The sequence below is a fragment of the Cydia splendana genome, chromosome 18, assembly GCF_910591565.1.
Source record: "Cydia splendana chromosome 18, ilCydSple1.2, whole genome shotgun sequence".
NCBI lineage: Eukaryota > Metazoa > Arthropoda > Insecta > Lepidoptera > Tortricidae > Cydia > Cydia splendana.
Window position 1 is genome coordinate 15,428,969 of NC_085977.1, and position 20,089 is coordinate 15,449,057.

The following is a 20,089-nucleotide window of genomic DNA, read 5'->3' on the forward strand; positions in this document are numbered from 1 at the left end:
AACAAAAAATACTAAAATGTACAGAACCCTCGGTGGGCGAGTCCGACTCGCACTTGTCCGGTTTTTGTGTTTTGGGGTGGTTTATACATTGTATTTGACGACCGGTCTGGCCTAGTGCGTGAACTCGAATCTCTAATTTTAAAAATCACACGATCTACTTAAAGAATACCAACCCCAAACTTACCCCCTTAGGGCCACTTGCACCATCCCACTAACCCGGGGTTAACCTGTTAAACCAGGAGTTACCATGGTTACCAGTACGATTTGACACTGGGTTAACGGTTAAACGGGTTAACCCAGTGGGATGGTGCAAGTGGCCCTTAGGAGTTGAATTTGTTTTGTAGAAGGTATAAAAAATTGCCTATTGTGAAAAAAATCTGCTTTCTAGGTCAAACCGTTTGGGCTGGGCGTTAATTTAAGTCAGTAAGTCAGTTAGGACTTTTACATTTATTGACCGACAAAAGCGGAGGTCTACGTTTCAGCTATGGCGAAAATTCTTTCGTATGTCCGGATATTCTCCTCTACAGATGGCATTTCGCTGGCCCAATATTACACGGTTCTGTTTCACTTTTATCGAACTGAAATTTGAACATTGTCATAGTGACATTAAGTCGCATTTCAACTATCTTGAAAATGTAACATAGAACCCTCTCGTGAAATTTTGTTGGCAGGTTCCAAAATCATATAGAATGTTTTTGTCGATACAAATTTTGGAAATAATTCAAAATGGATGAGACATCGGGTTTCCGCTCACTGAATATCTTTTTTCATGGGCCCATGTCGCGAATAAAAATATGTCTGTACCGTAAAAATCAGCAGCATCATATCAGCCAGAATGTATGACACAGCCAAATTTTTTCCGTGATTTCGGCATTGGTCCCATAATAAAAGATGTTCAGTATGACCTATAAAGTTACTACGCAAAGTATGGTTAAAATTTCACTCTGTATAGCCCCGTAAGTCCCCGTGTACTAATACAAGTACAAATTAAATTCGAGTTTCGCACTCATATAGAAATAAAAGAAAGTTCCAAATTCAAAATCATAATAATTGCCCTCGGTCTTACAAGGAAATATGAATGTATACCTACGTAATACTGCGTATATATCGTGTTTTAACCGTAGTACCACGGCTTTTGTACCACAGGGGACCACGGTATTTTTTTTCCCCGTAGACCCACTGCACCAAAATGGGACTACGGGTAATTGAAAAGAACTGTCTTTTACCCGTGGACCACCATTGTCATATTTGGAAGGTTATATAGGTAGGATTAATTATTACATTCTCTTACATTTAATTATTACAAACGGCGTCGTCATTTTACAAACGTGAAACGTTATGTAAATTGCCGAAAGCAAATTGCATATTTAGTGTTTCTTCTCCAAAACATTTGCTACACAACGTAACTAGACGGAGCCCCGCTTTCTGGGTTCCGGGGCTCCTATTTCTGGGCGGTTTGCCCTTCGGGCATCTGAAGCTACCTAACGAACCTAACCTACCTACTCGTACCTACCTACCTACGCTTAAATTGAAGTGGGTCTATGGGGAAATAAATTATATTAGGAACGACCCGTGGGCCCACGGAAAGTTTCGTATTCAAAAAGATAACTTAATACTGGAGCAGTGGGTCTACGGGGAAAAAAATTACCCGTGGTCCCCCTGTGGTACAAAAGCTGTGGTACCACGGTTAAAACACCGTATATATGGCAGTTGACATGTTAAAACCCAATGACAGATCGGAAATGCCACGAAAACCACTTACAGCCCACAAAGATAAAATCTAATCCATATACCACTGCGGCAAAATCAATTTGCATACGCTTCCATGTCCGCCATTGCAAACCCAGCTCTTTGTACTCAAGAGTCGACTCCTGCACTTTACTGAATAACCTTATTCAAAAGCATAGTCGCACTGAGATGTGAGGTTGTCACATGGGCCACAATACTAGAAAGTAATAAGTCAAGTAGTCAAGGTATTTGAAACCCTAATTTTATCTGTTTAAGGTGGAGATTAGTTTTAGTTAATACTGTTGAGCAATGTAATGAATGAACGTAATACTAAATTCAGGTTGCATCAAGCTCATATTTTATGTAATTTTATAGTTCCAAATTACGGTGCTGTACAAAAGTTATGCTTCGGCCACGAAAATAAAACGTTCCGAATTTTTTGACACAACGTAGAGCCAGGACTTAATCGGATGTAATTAAGTTTAAAATTACTTCCGGACCCAAATTTCATTTAATAACGTGTAAAAATTATGGAAGTTTAAACCAGTGTAGCGTGGAGCGTTTTATAGCGTCGATTTAAGATGATCGAAACATAGCCACGAAGTCGAGCGTCTTACCATACCATGTAACCACCATGGCACCATTAAGCGTCAACGCTAAATGAAGCGTGCGTTCTTGGGTTAATAGGTCAGGAAATGAATGCTCAAAAAACGTTGTAGAGGGAAATGCTAGGAACACAATTTTTGACTCCGTAACTTTGTTTAGACTAGTTAGGAGGTGAACATATCAAAAGTCCCCGGCTGTAGACCCGGTGCTGCGGGGTAAAGGGGGGTAAGAAGGTCGAATTTTTCGGTTTTTCATTGATATCTTGGAAACTTTGCATCTTAGCGACATAACTACTAAGACAAACCGAAAGCTCATAAAATTAGTTACAAGTTTTATCTAGTCAAGTTTTTCGATATCTTGAATAGTTTTGGAGATACCCGCTCTTGAAAGTTTATTTAGGGATTTTAATTTTATCTTGATATCTACATCAGTGATGCTGTTAGGCCATGTTTGGTATCATTTTCGTATAAATCGGTGGTGCTGAATTCATTTATGGTATCACATTGACACTATTCCGAAGTAAAACCAAAATTAAAAAAAATATATTTTTAAAAATCCCTCTTCACGCTTAAACCGCTGAACCAATTTCGTTGAAAGTTGGTATAGAAATAGTTTCAGTCTCGACACAGGACATAGGATGGTTTTTTATAACCAAAAGCATCTTTTGAGGATGTGAAAAGTGGGGTGGAAGTTTGTATGAGGAGTCAATAACCGCTGAACCGGTTTAGGTGAAATTTAGGATGGTATACATCTGTGATTTAGATGAAAATGATACCTAACATGACTTCAAACTTTACCTTAAGCAGTATTTACCTTTAGGAATTCAGTTTCGTCGACGAAGTTGAATTCCCCCCATACTCCATTTCACAACTTTAAAGGACGATTATTGAGATAAAAAGTATCTTATGTCCTGTCTTGGGACTCGAAATATCTGTATACCAAATTACAATTAAATAGGTGGAGCGGTTTAAGCGTGAAGAGGAATAGAAAAAAGGTATTTGTTTAAAGTTTATATGTTTTTTCTAAGGAATGGTGTCAATGTGATACCAAAAATGAATTCAGCACCCCCGACTTATACGAAAATGATACCAAACATGGCCTAGCAGCTTCACTAATGTAGATATTAAGATAAAATTGAAAGCCCTAAATAAACTTTCAAGAGCGGATATCTCAAAAACTATTCAAGATATCGAAAAACTTGACTGAATAAAACTTGTAAAATTTTTTATCAGCTTTCGGTTTGTCTCAGTAGTCATGTCGTTAAGACGCAAAGTTTCCAAGATACTAGTGAAAAACCGAAAAATGAGACCTTCTTTCCCCCTCTCCCCCCCAGCACCGGGGCTACGGCCGGGGACTTTTAATATGTTCACCTCCTAACTAGTCCAAACAAAGTTACGGAGTCAAAAATTGTGTTCCTAGCATTTCCCTCTATAACTTCTTATTTCTTGGGCTATAAAAGTAACCTAATAAAAAAATCTCAAACAATGCTGCTTTTAAACTGAAATAAATTCCATATACTTAGAAAAAGTAACCAAGGCCTCCAGTGCCCCAGGCTGGAATCGAACCAGCGTCCTCTGCTATCGCGGCAGGTGCCTGTGCCATTCGGCCACCGGGCCACAGCGGCATAGGTCGAATTTTTTCAAGTATATGCACTTCTTACTGAAGGCTTATGGCGCCCCCTGGCCATCCCTAAGGTAGAACAAGAGTATGGTTCGGACCTTCTAACTGGATCATCTCAGGTGATACTGAGTTAGCGAGAGAGATGCCCTGCCAATCAATACTATTAATTAGAAGTATTAGAACAAATTAAATTATTGTCAGAAAATATTTTAATTTGTTTTTATTTCAAGTAGAAACACTACTATATAAATTATAAACTGAAATAAATGTCATATACTTACTAAGAAAAAGCTTTTGTTTGGGCATTGCAAGATTTTGGGAAAGATGCGATATTACATACTTGGCATACGTTATTGAGAGAATTTCAGATAAGTATATACTTACATAGGTACGTATGACGTCTAGTGCAAGTTTTGCTTGCGAGACTTTAAACCAATCTAATAATTTTTAACATGGGGGTAAAATAGTTCTATAGGTACCTAGTACCTAGTTTCGAAGTGTGTTATTATTGACAAAACAAAATGGTTTCTATCATAATATAAAAAAAAAAACAAAATATAATTCTAAAATTACATGAGAACAATTAGAAATTTAATAAGAGCTTGTACCTAAAGGAAATTTTCTGTTTATTCACATAGGCAATATTCCAAGCATTTTATGATTTCTCGTTAATATGCCACAGAGTTATACAATACTCGTAGATGATGCCATTAATTATTTTTTTGAGTACGCATTTACGTGAATTTTGTAGCTTCAATAAGAATTCACAGAATTTCTCTTCACAGACGCTGAAATTTGAAATAAATACACAATATTACCTATTGAAAGCTCTCATTGTCATTTTTGGTTAGTTCTAAGAATTCTAAGTACTTATGTACTTATTGTTGGTTTCGCTGTTTCATTTTTATTGTGTTATGATATAGTTTATTAAGTTCCGCAACCTAAGGGCTTTTTATTGATAACATCGCATGTTTTGTTACGTCTACCTGTTTCTGAATTTTCTGTACCACTATATTCTATTGGGGTGTGCAAAGGTTTATGTTAGCTTCTGCCCGCGACTTCTTCTGCGTGGGATGATGATGATGACGATTGATATACACTATCTAATGTCCTTCCCCGGCTCTTTAATTATCTCCATACCAAATCTAAATCGGTTCAGCGGTTTAAGCGTGAAGAGGAAACAGACAGGCAGACAGACTTACTTTCGCATTTGTAATAATAGTATAGATTGTAAATCATAATCATCTTTGTTAATGGAATTTTTATTTGTAATTTTATAAAATTATACTTACAACCTGAAGTAATTTCAGTTTTGCTCTCTTTTTAATTTTCTGTTTAAGGTGAAAATATTCTCAAAGCCGTATACCTACCGTAGAAAGGTAAAAATTCCTTTCTGCTTAACGTAAAGAAAATCGCAGATGACGAGATTTTTCTTTTTATGTTATCTGAAAATATCCTATAAAATAATTTTACGGATCCTGGATTCACAATTAGATTAATTTGCCTCAATAAGGAAAACCCCAAAAATGGCTCTGATTTTGTATTTGTTTGACTATACCTACACCCAACCATTCACTTTCATATAAGTCCATATTTTTATCATTTATTTTTGTTTCGTTTTTTCCGATAATCTCAGTAATAAATAACCAGCTCAGTTTTTTTAATACATTTTAAATAATTACTTTAAAACCACCCAATAATATTAAGTCCACAAAGTTTAATATTATAATTAAAGTAAGTACAAACAGAAGTATTTCGTATTTGTCTGATTTTTTTCTTCCATCTTTACAATCTGGTTTATTTAACTTGCCCTGTTAGTACCTATGTAAGTTTGTAGGTTTGTTAGTTAAATAGTGTGGGTAAAATTTTGGAAACTAAATTTGACCCACTTCCCGATTTCCGATTGAACTGAAAATTTGCATACATATATATGTCGGGTTACAATGCAATATTATGGTACCATCGAGCTGATCTGACTATAATTATCCTGCGCACCTGGCCGAAGATATTTCAGTTCAATTTGGTCCATAGTTGGGAGCTTGTGGACTGTAGCTCTGGAAAGTCACTCATCACTCATTTACTCAACACTTAACAAAACAAAATTCAGTCCAAGCAGATTTCAGCTTTAATACCAAAATTACTTCGATTACTTTCCCCTAAAAAATGCAATTTACGTATATCCGCATGGTCAATACATAATCCGACCACCGGTCCAATATCCCTCGAAGCTCTATTATAAATAGTCTGCGGGTATATAAAAATTTAATCAAGTTGCTGTGCGGCAGATACTTTTATACCTAGGTGTACGAGTATAGGTATATATTTTTAGCGTTCCGTGCCAATATTGAAGGCGTGTTTTCATTTAACTTGGCTTGGCCTGTTTGGCAATATCTAGTTCCTTATACTTATTAGTCACTAGCTTCTGTCTACCCCTTCGTCTGCATGAAATAATAATGATGATTAATGAAAACCCTTTGTTCTTCCCAAGGCTCGGAAGAGGTTTTTTCTTCATGCAATAATACCGGTATTATTATAGTAGTTTATGTGACTGCTACATAATGAAAGGCATTAAAATACGAGTGTGGGTTTATGAAACGAATGAAATGAGTTTCATAATAGTATCACACGAGTGTTTTAATGCCTAATTATGTACAGTTACATACACTGCTTTATCTACACACATATTATAAACTTTCTATGATATATTCACTAACCTCATATTACAGCCGACATTGGGGCACTTTCCTCTCTGGCGGAACTCGCGGATAAGAGCTGGCGTCTCCGAAATATCTTTATCGCACATTTTACACGAAACTTTTGTTATAGTTACTTTAAAAACAACAAAACAAATTATTTTTTACTTACAAATTAATTAAAATATAAACTGTACGTCAAATGGCGGCAAAAGAAAACTTTTTTCACGCATGTCACGCATCCGTAGTTTTTTTTTAATTCAGAGACAAACTAGAGTCGGGGTCGATTACCATATCGTCCGATACCAACTTACATGCGGGATTTGTCAATATTATATGCAATTGTCATTTGATTTCGAATAAAACGTCATCTCGACTGATATTAGAATAGGGGCCAAATCAAATTGCTTTTATTTCAGAGATGTTCGAAATTTGAATGCATTACCAAATCGATTTTGATATAGTAATGAAGCTATTACCACATTTTCACAGATAAGAAATTTGCTGTAACTAAACAGTTTATCGTAATTATTTACGGATTTTGAAGGCGTCATAGAGAGTTTATGATATGTGTGTAGATAAAGTTATTTTTCGTTCTTTGGTTTATTATTTCATGTTTAATGGGACAATCTAATAACACGAAGTTGTTACCTAAATACATGATTCAGTCCTACGTAAAGAGCATACAATTCAAATGTTTGGGCTATTTCAGGTTTAAAAGAAAAACCGGTTCCGAGCCCTGGTTCTTCCAGTAACTTGGTCGAAAATGACCAAAAGAGTGCGTATGTTACCATAACTATGAATTAAACATGTAAAATATAGTATTGAAGATTGGAACGAAGCCAAACCGAGTTCGGAAATCGGATATTTTAAAGTCAAATATCATCAAGTGTTCTAGAACACATTTGCAGTTTACATGAATATCAAGTAAAGTTTGCACTTTGGGTGTAGGTATGTAAGTAGAAACAACCATTTTATTAGTACCTATAATATGTACCTATGAATATCAGTGCTATATGTATACGAGTAGGATGTATGCAATTAGTACAGGTGGGATTTGGTCGGATGTTCCAACCCGGAGGTGGTGAATTTGAATCCTCCGCTTAAACCAATAATATCTTCTTCTCGGTACCCACGTAGCTATGCTAGCAGTATAGAAAACTAGATACTTACATACATAATAAAATTATGTTAAGGAACAGACTGTACATAAAAATATCGTTAGCAATATTCATCAGGATTGATTCTTCTGGACCTCGTAGTGTTAACTTCCACTCGCGGTCAACTCCTAGCTCCGGCGGTCTACGCTCGGGCAAGAAATAAGTTCTGGACGCGAAGTCTCATCGAAATAGGCAACGTTCGGTGACGCCGGACTCTCCACTCCATATCGACAATGTGGGACATTCAGTCACTAAATAACATAAATAATAATGATCTAAGCTTACCTATGACAGTGAGATTGACCCTAGAATTCCTAGTCTGGGCCTGTTTGAAGTCGACCCGGCAGCGGTAGATCCCCTGGTCAGAAGCCTTGACGCGGTCCACTCCTAACTCTGCTGGTCTTCGCTCCGGCAAGAAATATGCTCGGGACGCGAAGACGCTCTCGTCGGACCAGCGTTCGGCCACGCCGAAGTCTCGCTCACGGGCGTCGACGCTGGTAACAAATAAAATTGGTTATTTAACCGAAAAATACTTTAAATAATGTAGGTGCAGTTCAATTATATTTCAAACAATGTAATATATTTAATTTACCAGGAATACATTAAAAAAAAACATAATGTAATGTGAGATGATGGGGTAAATGTATAATATACAGGTCCTTATGAGACAGAGTTAGACCAAGAAAAGTCTGCAGCGATTTTGATAGCCAAGCAGTGCAAGTGTTATTTATACCTACGTCATAATTTCATAGAAGTTTTATGTTCAAAATAACACTTGCACTGCGTGAGCTATCAAAATCTCTGCAGACTTTTCTTCGTCAAATTCTACACATCACCGCTTGCGTGACACGTGCGTGCACGGCGCCAACATATTAGCGCACGTGCACGTGCACATCTACGCACATGCAACGCAGCCGGTATGGCCTTAAGAAGAACATAGGAAGGCTTCGTGAACTTTTTGGTGTGTCTTAGCACATTACGTTTTACCATGCCTCCCATACAATATACATAATATTAATATTAAGTAACGAAATTGAATATTATATTAATAATAAATAATTGAATATTATATTAATAATAAATAATTGAATATTATATTATATTAATTGAATATTATATTTAAGTACAAAGTGAGCACTTTAATTGTACTTATAATATAATATGTCTCTATTGCATATTGCATAATATTGGAATTGTAATTATAGCTATCAATTTAAACGCTGTAACTATTGTACCAATTGTTTTCCTTTATTCATTTAATATCTTGGGTTTGGTTATTTAAGGGGCCCACTGATTAATAGTCCGCCGGACGGTTTCGGCCTGTCAGTTGTTCGGAACTGTCAAAATTGTGTTCTAACTGACAGGCCGATACCGTCCGGCGGACTGTTAATCAGTGGGCCCCTTTATGATATGAATATAAAAGTAAAATATAAAAACACTTATAAAACAATAAAAAATCATATATATTATAAAATACTTATTATAAAAAACCTAACCTGGGTACCGCCAGCAGCGGGGCATTGGCCCAAGCTACGTACCGATTGTTTATTATTACAAGTTGATCACTTATACTACTTGAAACTCTGCAATCAGTTATTATGTTTCTTGTTTGAATCAAAACATTTCTTTATACTACGTAAACTACGTAAATTATATTATATGTAATATATGTTTATTGTTTAGTATTTATGTATGTAGCATGTATTTTATTTTATAATATTATTTATGTATTTTATTTACTTTTGGACGTTTTGGTTAGTTTACTTTTAAAATGTTACTGTGCATTCCGTAAGTTTGTCTATCTAATTTGAATTCTCCCCTCATCTACTCGAAGGTTAGCTGGAAGAGATCCCTTACAGGGATAAGTTCGCCTTTGTACCTTTATTTCTGTAAATATTATGTAAACCTGTGTTGTGTACAATAAAGTGATTACTACTACTACTACTACTACTACTACTACCTTCTACGTAACTGAAGTAAATTTAAGGTTCCGTCACACAGGCGCGTTTTCCGGGCGGGGCGTCTACTGAGCGCGGCGTGAGCGTTTTATATGTAAAAGCGGCCCGCCCCGCTCACGGGCCGCCCGCAAAACGCGCCTGTGTGACGGAGCCTATAGTACGTCCTCCCTGACAACGCTACTCACCACCCAGGCCTCGAATCAGGGAAGTTTGTAACTTTCAGCATTTATCCCGTTCTACTAGTTAAAAGAAGTTAATAATAGACTTCTATCATCATTCAAGTTATAAACTTATGTGACAAGGGCCTGAGGAAGTTAATTAAATATGACCCGCCTCATACGATCAATTTCCCTCGTAATACGCCATTTGAGACTAGCAGCGTGTATTATTAAAGTGGAGTTCAATATAAATGGCAAATAATATAAACATGCAAATATGACAGATTTTGACGTTTAACCTAAAAGTTTTACGATGGTTGTTTTCATTGAAAGATTAATAACTATTTGAAGCTATAGCTGGTCAAGCAGATCTTGTCAGTAGAGAAAGGCGGCAAATTTGAAAAATGTAGGCACGAAGGGATATCGTCCCATAGAAAATTTGAATTTCGCTCCTTTTTTTACTGACAAGATTTGCTTGACCAGCTATATATTTAAATTATGTCTGGTGTTCTTACTCTAATAACTTCAGAATTAGGATTCGAACCCATACCTTTTGGCCATTGGAATTCAAATAACAGTATGTATATACCTACAAGTCAGTCTGAAACAAGTATGTTAAGTTATTCGTAGCTTAGCGGTTAGCGTTCGCAAGCGGTAACTTAAACGAAAACTAAAAAGTTTCACCACACTCCTGTTGTTCAACACTGCTAAGTAAAACCTAAAAACCGGCCAAGTGCGAGTCGGACTCGCGTTTCAAGGGTTCCGTACATTAAGTCCGACTCACGCTTGACTGAACATTTCTAATAGGTTTTCCTGACATCTATAAGTAAAGAACTATTTTGTGTATTTTTTTCAAAATGTTAGACACAGTAGTTTCGGAGATAACGGGGGAATGGTAATTTCTTGGCTATTTTCTTAAATAACTTCTATCCTATGTATTTAAAAAAAATATATATATATTTGAATTCCCAAGATGAGCTCTTTCATTTGATTTTTTGATTTTCTTTCATTTTTTTTAACTTTCTCATGTATCCCCCAAAAGTGCCCCCCATGTTTAAAATTCATTTGTTGACGTTACATGTCCATCTTTGGGTCACTAATTTACATATGTGTATCAAATTTAAATTTAAATGGTCCAGTAGTTTCCAAGAAAATAGGATGTGACAGACGGACAGACAGAGAGACAGACAGATGAGACAGACAAACGCACGAGTGATGCTATAATGGTTCCGTTTTTTCCTTTTGAGGTACGGAACTCTAAAAAACCTAAAGTATTTAGCAATTTCAACTTTAGCAAAACGAAGACATCACTAGTATTGTTTGTAAGCGTCTGAAGAAATTCTTGGAACATTTTCAGTAAACATTTTTCCTTTGTGAAACCATCGTTATTAGAGATATTGCGAGTTCGGAGAAACGAGATGTTACAAAGTAAGAATCGTTCCATGAAACCTGAAGCCTTATTACTAAGTAACTAATACCAAAGAGAATTTGAAATAGAGAGTTACTGTCATGGTAAATTATGAAGCTACAGTACATTTTCTTCCATCTTTCGACAGACGATTAAAACTGTTAGAACGCCATTTGACTTTGATCATTATTCTTTCACTAATATGTGTTAACTACTTAAATTTTAGTATTAACGCCATCTATCTACTCGAGAGTAGGCTGAAGGTTATGGCGCCATCGCTCGAAAAGATTGCACCATACCTTTGGCCTATATAGTCGAGTAGATAGCGTTAATATTAATATTTAATAAGTTAACACATATCAGTGAAAGAATAAGGATCAAAGTCAAATGGCGTTCTAACAGTTTTATCATCTGCCGAAAGATGGCAGTAAATTTACAGTGGCTACATAATTTACTTTGACAATCCGTCTCTATACACTCTATTCTCTTTGCTGATACCTAATACCTATATAACAAATATAGAGAAAGAGGAATTAAATTGGGTGGCTCGACATACAATTTTCAAACTGCCAGCGTTCCTAAATTACCTACACATCACACCCAAATGAATTGTAACATCAAACAATTATTAAACAACTCTGTCTTTTCTTTACATTTTCAAATAATATGCCTTTTCTTTCACAGTGTCTCTAAGTGGCTCATTACAGGAACTTTCAGTATTGCCCACGTATAAAACCTGGGCGCGTAGCCAGCGTGTTTTATGTGTGTGTAATTTTTAACGCTCCGTAGCGAACGAAACGCAACTGTCACTGTCGCACTAGTGGGAAAGTGATAAAGAGAGATGACTACGGAGCGTTAACGATTGGCACTTTGGCTACGAACCCTGAGTAGACGAAATTGGCGAAAGCTTTCATCCTGAATGTCCTCTTTGATGTAAAAAAAAACCAATAACGTCATTAGCCCTCGCGTTTACTGAAATCGAATAAATTGTTCACCTGAAAGCCCTTGCCAAGTTTCGAGTTGTCTTTACAATGTTGTAAAGAGTTTTGGATGAGGCACAAATATTGGTACAAGTCATAGGCTGAAGCTCCGAAGCATTTTTTTAAGAAGCCAGTAGGCGAATTCCCTGTCCTTACATCTCGAGTGATGTAAACGTTTTCTATGGGAAGCTAATTAATTGAACTTACCATATAGTAAAGTAGTAAAACACTTTATTGTACAAAAATCAAAACAAAACAGGAAAAATAACATTCGTCATAAGTACAAAGGCGAACTTATCCCTTTAAGGGATCTCTTCCAGTTAACCTTAGAGCAATTGAGGAAGAATTGGAGACGGTATTAGACATCCGTCCAACAGCGTATATAAAAGAAAAAGAAAAGAAAATAATAATAATAAAACGAAAAGTTTCTTAGTTACTTATAATATTAGCAGCTTACCTGCAACAAATATGTACATATATACACAACTAAATACATATATATTCTATAATACATATAACATATATACAAAAACTACAATACCGCACACATCCTTTAAATTAAGTTTTGTCTGCTGCCATATATCCTTGTCTCCGTATTTTATGAGGTATTCCCTTAGAACCGTGTAATAGGGCCCACGGATTACCAGTTCGCCGGACGATATCAGCCTGCCAGTTGTTCGGAACTGTCACCTTTTGCGTTTAACTGACAGGCCGATATCGTCCGGCGGACTGGTAATCAGTGGGACCCTTAAAGATGACATTCGAGCGTCGCCGTTGACGCGAGCGATGTCACCGTCAACCTACGTGATAAAATATTAGGTTGTTTGTTGATGCTGCTTCAATGGCTGCGATTAAAACGTAGGTACAATCTGTCACTTTACATTTTATAAAGGAAAATGACATAGACATTTTTCGCTTTAACGGTGCAGCGGCAAGCCTGGCCGCAAACGTTCGGAATTTTCCGTATGGAATGACATGTGCAAGCGAGACAGCGCTATGCATTTGTAAAGCAATTTTAGTTACATTGCGGACTGTTGGTTACGTCCAATTCAACCGATTGATCAAAAACCGCAATGTAATGAAACTCGCATGCGAGTTCTTGCATCGTCTAAATGAGCCGTTAGTCAGAATCCTCGCACCGCTTCTACCTCGCACCGCTCGCACATTATGCTCGCGGTGTTAAGAGTGCTCATTGAATTTGGCCAATAAACAGACTCGAGAGTTCTCGCCGGGAGCGAATTTCTTGCTATTCCCTAATTTTGTTTATGCTTATTCTTGTACAAGTGCGTATTGTTTGTCTGTTATTGAAAAGCCAGGCTTTAATGTTTTGGAAGATAATTAAATGAGATTATATTGAATTATTGATTGTTCCGGTTCGTGAATTGGTACACGTAATAGGTGCTTGCTGGGGAATCTGATCGCTTTCGTAACGATAAATTTTCAAACTCATTATAACGATATATCTTCGTTTTCATATGCTGTACTTAAATGTAAATTATTGAATTGGTGCGCTACAACAATGTATAATAAAATGTATATATTTTAACATTTGTGTATTAAGAAGCGACATGTGAGTGAATAATTATATTCTCTGCTAGCGTTGAAACGGAACCGTTGACCGCCATACAATAGGGAGTATTACTGCAATGTTCTGCCGCGAGCACTCTGGCGGCAGAACATTGCTGCACTCAGCACTCATTTGTTTAGTAAACCATAGAGTAACTTATACATACTACGCCTTAAACAGTTTTTTGACAAGTTCACTATGACATTGATGCATCAAGGCGGTTTGTTTACAGGTGGCCTACCGCGAAACACGAAAATCGAAATTTCTTTATCTGCCTCTCTATGGATCGAATAGCAAGAGTGATAGAGAGGCAGAAACCCAACTTTCGACTGTCGTGTTTCACGGTAGACCATGTGATTGACCTGGTGACGCAGAGTTTTGCGTAATATTCCCTATTGGTAAAATAAATGTATGGCTAATGACGCTCTGCTAGCGCTAGTGCCAATCGATTTCACTCGAATATTTTTTATGGTTATTTTCAGTTACTTTTTTAAAACTATTGAGAAAAGAAACTGAATGGAAAGCTGACACAAGGACGAAGAAGAAAATGAAGCCAAGAAGAACTTATTGGTCAATACCAACAGGCCAATTCGAATGTACACTGACACCAGAATGATATCTAAATGATGTAGTTATCGTGCGTGTCGCTCGATCTAATACTTGTACGGACAAGTACGTAAGGACAAGTTGAATTAGAAAGTCAAAAATATGGCACTGAAAAGAGCCCAGAAGCGGTATCATGGTCGCATTTTTATCACCTGTCACGCCATGCGTCACTTTTGCAGTTACATTTTTTTTATTTTTTATTATAGTTATTTATTATACAAGAAGTTACAACTTTTTTGTAAGGACAATGCTCCACAAAACTACATTTAGTTTGACTGTGGAGTCTCACTATACTATACTTAATAAAATTTAAATATTATAATAGGTTTACATTTGGGAGTTAAAATACTTAGGTAAGTAGGTATGTCATGAATACTCTGTAGGGTAACAACACATCTCCTATAGAGTATTCAGGAGATACCTTTTTAGACTATTTTTAAATCTACTTTTTTTGGGCTCTTTGACTATGTCCGCGGGCAAAGTATTCAGTAAATAGGGTAAACGTTTCTTAAGTGTCCTATCGCCGTAATAATTATACACCCTAGGTACTTCATATTTGCCCGCAGTTAGTGCTCTGGTATTATGACTATGTTTGACTAGATCTCTATGTTCCTGGCTGCCATGACTGTTTATAGCTAACATATATTTAAGTTTTATTCCCACTGGTAAAATTTTACATAATTTAAATAATTGTCTGTAGTCAGATTTGCAACTGTATTTTATCTTTTTATTAACTAGTAGTTTTAGAAAACGGATTTGTAACATTTCTAATTTATCTATGTTTGTTTTAAACGTGAGGCCATAGCAGTCAAGACCGTAACTAATAATAGACTCTACTAAAGAAGTATAAATACATTTCAACGTGCTAACAGGAACTTTAAAACTAAGATGGTAAAATATGCTTAAAAGTATTCTTAATTTATTACTAATGAAATCTACATGAGTCGTCCAGGAGAAGTTTTCATCGATTTTCATGCCAAGATATGTAAAACTGTTAACTCTTTCTATGGGCTGACATTTGCAAGTTCCGGGGTTATTAATACTATGAAAACAATGGAAACTATGAGTGAAAATCGATGGGATATCGTTTTTAGGTACCAAGTATGGAGAATGTATTATCATAAGTTTTGTCTTATCGGCATTTAGTACGATTCCATTATCGTGAGACCACTTGACAACAGCATCGACGTCCTCCTGTACGAGCCTGCAGGTCTGCTCTAGGTCGGTGCCGGCGCGCAGCGTGCACAGGTCGTCCGCGAACATGTGTGCGGAGCAGTGACGCAGCACGCCGCACAGGCTGTTCACGTGCATCAGGTAACAGAGGGGCCCGCAGCCCGAGCCCTGCGGCACTCCGTAGCGGACGACCTGCTCGTCACTGAGCGCCGACCCGACCTTCACGCGGAAGGACCGCGCGGTCAGGTAGTCGCGGAACCATTGGTTCAGCGGCCGCCCCACCCCGCACTCCTCCATAGCTTTCAGCAAAGTATCGGTCTCTAGGGTGTCAAAAACCTTTTTAAAATCAAAAAAGATAGCTACCACAAACTGTTTATCTGCTAAGTTATTGTTAATCTCATCTGTAAAGGCAGATAATAGTGTGTTCGTACTTTTCTGTTTTTGAAATCCATGCTGGCGACTATTTAGAATATGGTTAGTTTGTAGATAATGTGATATTCGGTCGGTAATACATTTCTCTATTATTTTGTCAACGCTTGATAGTATAGATATGGGTCTGAAATTAGAATAATCTTTAAAACTGCCTTTCTTATGGATTGGACGCACTATTGCCTGTTTGAGTTTTGTAGGAAATTTTTGTTGATTAACTGATAAGTTAATTAGTTTGGCTAGTATCGGGCTTATTTTATCTACAACTGTTTTTAGATCAGACATGCGTATGAGATCGCTTCCTGGTGATTTATTACTGTTCATGTTTCTAATTACTCGATTAACATAATCACTGGATACCGGTTGCCATCGCATACACATGTCAGACTCATGTACGTAGTTTTCCCTAGTCATCCATATGTCGTTGCACGAGTGTTTTATATTGTCTATTTCTGTAGTAAATGAGGTTGCAAATTTATCACATATATGTTTTTCGTTACTTTCATCCATATTTGATAATATCTTAGTATCTAATGACTGCTTTTCCTTTCCCATCATAATATTAATCCTATCCCATATTTTTTTAATATTTTTATTACAGGCTAAAATACTCTGCTTGTCGTATTCATTCTTGCTTTTTAGTATAGCTTTATTGCACTTGTTGCGATATTTTGTATATTCTAGCCTCTTTAACATGTTTTTTGGATCCATGCTCCATATGTGGAATAATCTGTCTCGCTCAGCTATCATCTTCTTTAAGTTGCCAGTTATCCAACATTTATTATTCCTATTACTATTACTTATTATAACCTGCTTTTTATAACATTCATTGTAAATATTTTCAAATAGTTGCCTAAAAGCTTCGTACAGTTTGATAGGGCAGTCTATTAACATAAGGCTATTAAAATCAGTCGAAAGTAATTTTTCTCTTACTAATCTACTATTTGTTAGAACGTGACTGGCATGGTGATAAGAGATAAAGAGCCGACCATCTCAACCCTACAGCTCTTAAATACATGATGATTTCAGTTGCTACCTGTATATCGGCGTCCCGAGATCCTCCTTATACCACAGCACTAGCAGTACGGCGTCATCTTCGTCGATGGAAGCGATGTCGCACGGCAGATACACCGGCTCGCCCGCCACCGCTATCACTTGTGTCATGGATACTGTAACAAAGGAGAAGTAATGGTTAGAACAAAACTATAAATATGCTAACTTGCGTATTTTCACCCTCATTCATGTTCCCACCCTCCCAAAATAAATACGCAAATAAATGTAACAAATAGCAACCAAAAGTACAAAACTCCCCCAAGTAACATTTTAGTCCTATAATTTTAGTTTTTATCGCTAAAAGCTTGTATAGACGTCGTATTAAGGTTTCAGAGGTGACCACGTGTCATATAAAAGCGCTTGGCAACACCTTTTTGCTCTATAGGCTTATACAGCTAATATATTCTATAAGCAATTGATGTAAAGGTTTATTTCATCATTTTATAGAGCCGTTATAGGCGTGTACTATAACAGGTTCAAATATAACCACTATAGAGCAATATTACTGTATAATAGTATTTGGAATCACTTTTATGCAACTAATTTGCGCTATTAAGGTTCCCTGCCAAGCCGCTATAGTTTTGTGTTTTAACAGTGACAAAAACCCAACTATACAACGATTATAGGATATAGTGGCTTTAGAGATCACTGCTATAGTACATAATACTTTAGTAGTTTGCGCTATTAAGGTTCCCTGCTAGCTGCTATAGTTTTGTGTTCTAACAGTGACAAAAACCCAGCTATACAACGATTTCAGGATATAGTGGCTTTAGAGATCACTGCTATAGTACATAATACTTTAGTAGTCATATGAACACTATTATAGAACTGTTTTGCTCTATAGTAGCGTTTTTGGGACATATTTATAGAGTTAAAAAGCGCTTTAGTAGTTTTTAAATCCCTATTATATCTCATCGCTGTAAACGTCACAATGACTCTTTTATATCACAAAACTGTTATATAGTGGTTTTGTTTTTTCTTTTAAAAGACAACAGCGTTATAGTTGAGTTTTTATGTCTTTTATAAACCGAGTTAGATACATAAAGGTAGAAAACGACTACTTGTAAATGATAAATTTGATCTGTAATGGCTACTTATATCTTGCTTATATAAGTTCAGGCCTAAGCCACATAATGTGGTTCCGTACACAATATTATTATATTTTAATAAATTGATAAAAAAGATCCCAGTGATATTAGTGACTGTAGGTGAGATTTATCATCAATGATTTAATACAAGCATAAAATCGTGACGGTTTAGATATTTATCGACATCCATTATTAGCACATTTTTTTACCAATCACACTGAAAAAGGAAACAACAGTAATGACTACATCTAAATTAAAAAAAAATCCTATATCTTTCTAAAGAGTTTGTAGGTGTAACTGGGTCACAGCAAAATTCTTTTGGAACCCTAATTTTAATCATGATGGCGGTGAATATTTCGTCGTAAGTTCTATAGTTAGGTAGCCTATAAAAGCGTTGGATTTACTTCTTGGCTGTATAGTAGTAACTATGGTGAATATCATAATATTTTATTCAATTATTTTATTAAAAACATAAATAAATCGAGGGGGCATTTAAAATTCCTCATTAAACTAATACTATTCTAACGGTAAAACTTCCGTCCCATATACTTTTTGCACTAAGGACCGAATTATTCGACATCTAAATGGCGCATATTAATATAAAGTCTTTACTTATCTCCATTTTACTTAGTACCGTTTTTGTGAAGTAAACACACAACAAAACCACTCACAACAGTTGATGGAAAACTTGATAGCAAATTTCGTAGTAAAGGAACTATGAATTCTACAATAGTATAAAAAAGCACTATAATACAATTTCAAATACTACTATAGTATAAAACAAGCACTATAATGGAATCTCAAATGCCACTATAGTATAAATTAACACTATAATGGCGTTACTGACAACAAATTAGCACAAAAGTGATCATCACATCACTTTTATAGACCTAAAACGTCACGACTGACACTGCTACAGGTCTACTATATCACTGAATGGCACATAAGATGCGCCATTTCGGCTTTATACAATCTTCTTTGGTCTTTTATAGGACCTTAGGTGGTATTTGGGAAACGTTCTATCGACTACTATAGAACCACAAATTGTTACTTGGGCCACACTTCGTCTCTCTATGAGGATCACTCACGGGTCACTCACGTATTATTAAGTAGAATAGCTCGACATGTTTCGATCCAACCCTCGACCCTCGACTAGTGAGGGCGAGTCGTTGCTCCATGAAGAGGATCCCCGATAATTGGATCGAACCATGTCGAGCTATTCGACTTAATAATACGTGAGTGACCCGTTTTAAAATGATTTTAATATGTTTGAGTCTCACAGGAGCTTTATAGTTAAATTGCATATAGGTACTGTAAAATTAGTGTCTTATATTATTGAATGGCTTGGGACATCTACCTTTAAAAAAGATCCTATAAGTACCGAATTATCGATGTCCGATGTCCTACTATTTTCCACTCGTGTGTGCATTAACCGGGCCCGGGCAACGGGCAATCCAGTGCGCTTGCTGGTTCATTGCATCCGGGCAAGACGCGGGCGGACGTCGGACATCCGGCTGCCCCACTTATCCAGTCCGGCTGCGTGGCGATTTACTGTCTTATATTGTTTCCATGTGCTTTAAAAATTTTCAATCTTTGGAAGATAGACCCCTGAATGAATGATTGATTAAATGCGAAATCATTTTCAGAAAGACTCAGAAGAAATCTTTCGAATTTAGTTTTTAAGGGTCTGTTTATATGCCACGTCACGGTAGCAACCCAACCGCCTGATGGTAATCGGTCACCGTAGCCTATGCCCCGTAGTCTAGGCTATGGATACCTGCATCCACAGGGGTGCTACATGCATGTTGCCTTGCTTTGCATTTGTAATCCTTTCGTTAAGATTCCCAAAGTACTCCCTCGAA

General features: G+C 36.6%; 1 protein-coding gene across 2 annotated transcripts in view; it reads right to left on the minus strand.

Annotated features, from left to right (window-relative positions):
• The window catches only part of LOC134799089 (neural cell adhesion molecule 2-like), a 460,169-nt gene that overhangs the window by 34,489 nt on the left and 405,591 nt on the right, over positions 1–20,089 (minus strand). For both annotated transcript variants that reach the window (XM_063771474.1, XM_063771475.1), the window contains exons 4-5: positions 17,123–17,255; positions 8,093–8,301 (exon numbers count right to left, since the gene is read on the minus strand). In XM_063771474.1, the coding sequence (XP_063627544.1) occupies positions 8,093–8,301; positions 17,123–17,255 (342 nt within the window). The remainder of the gene's footprint in view (positions 1–8,092; positions 8,302–17,122; positions 17,256–20,089) is intronic.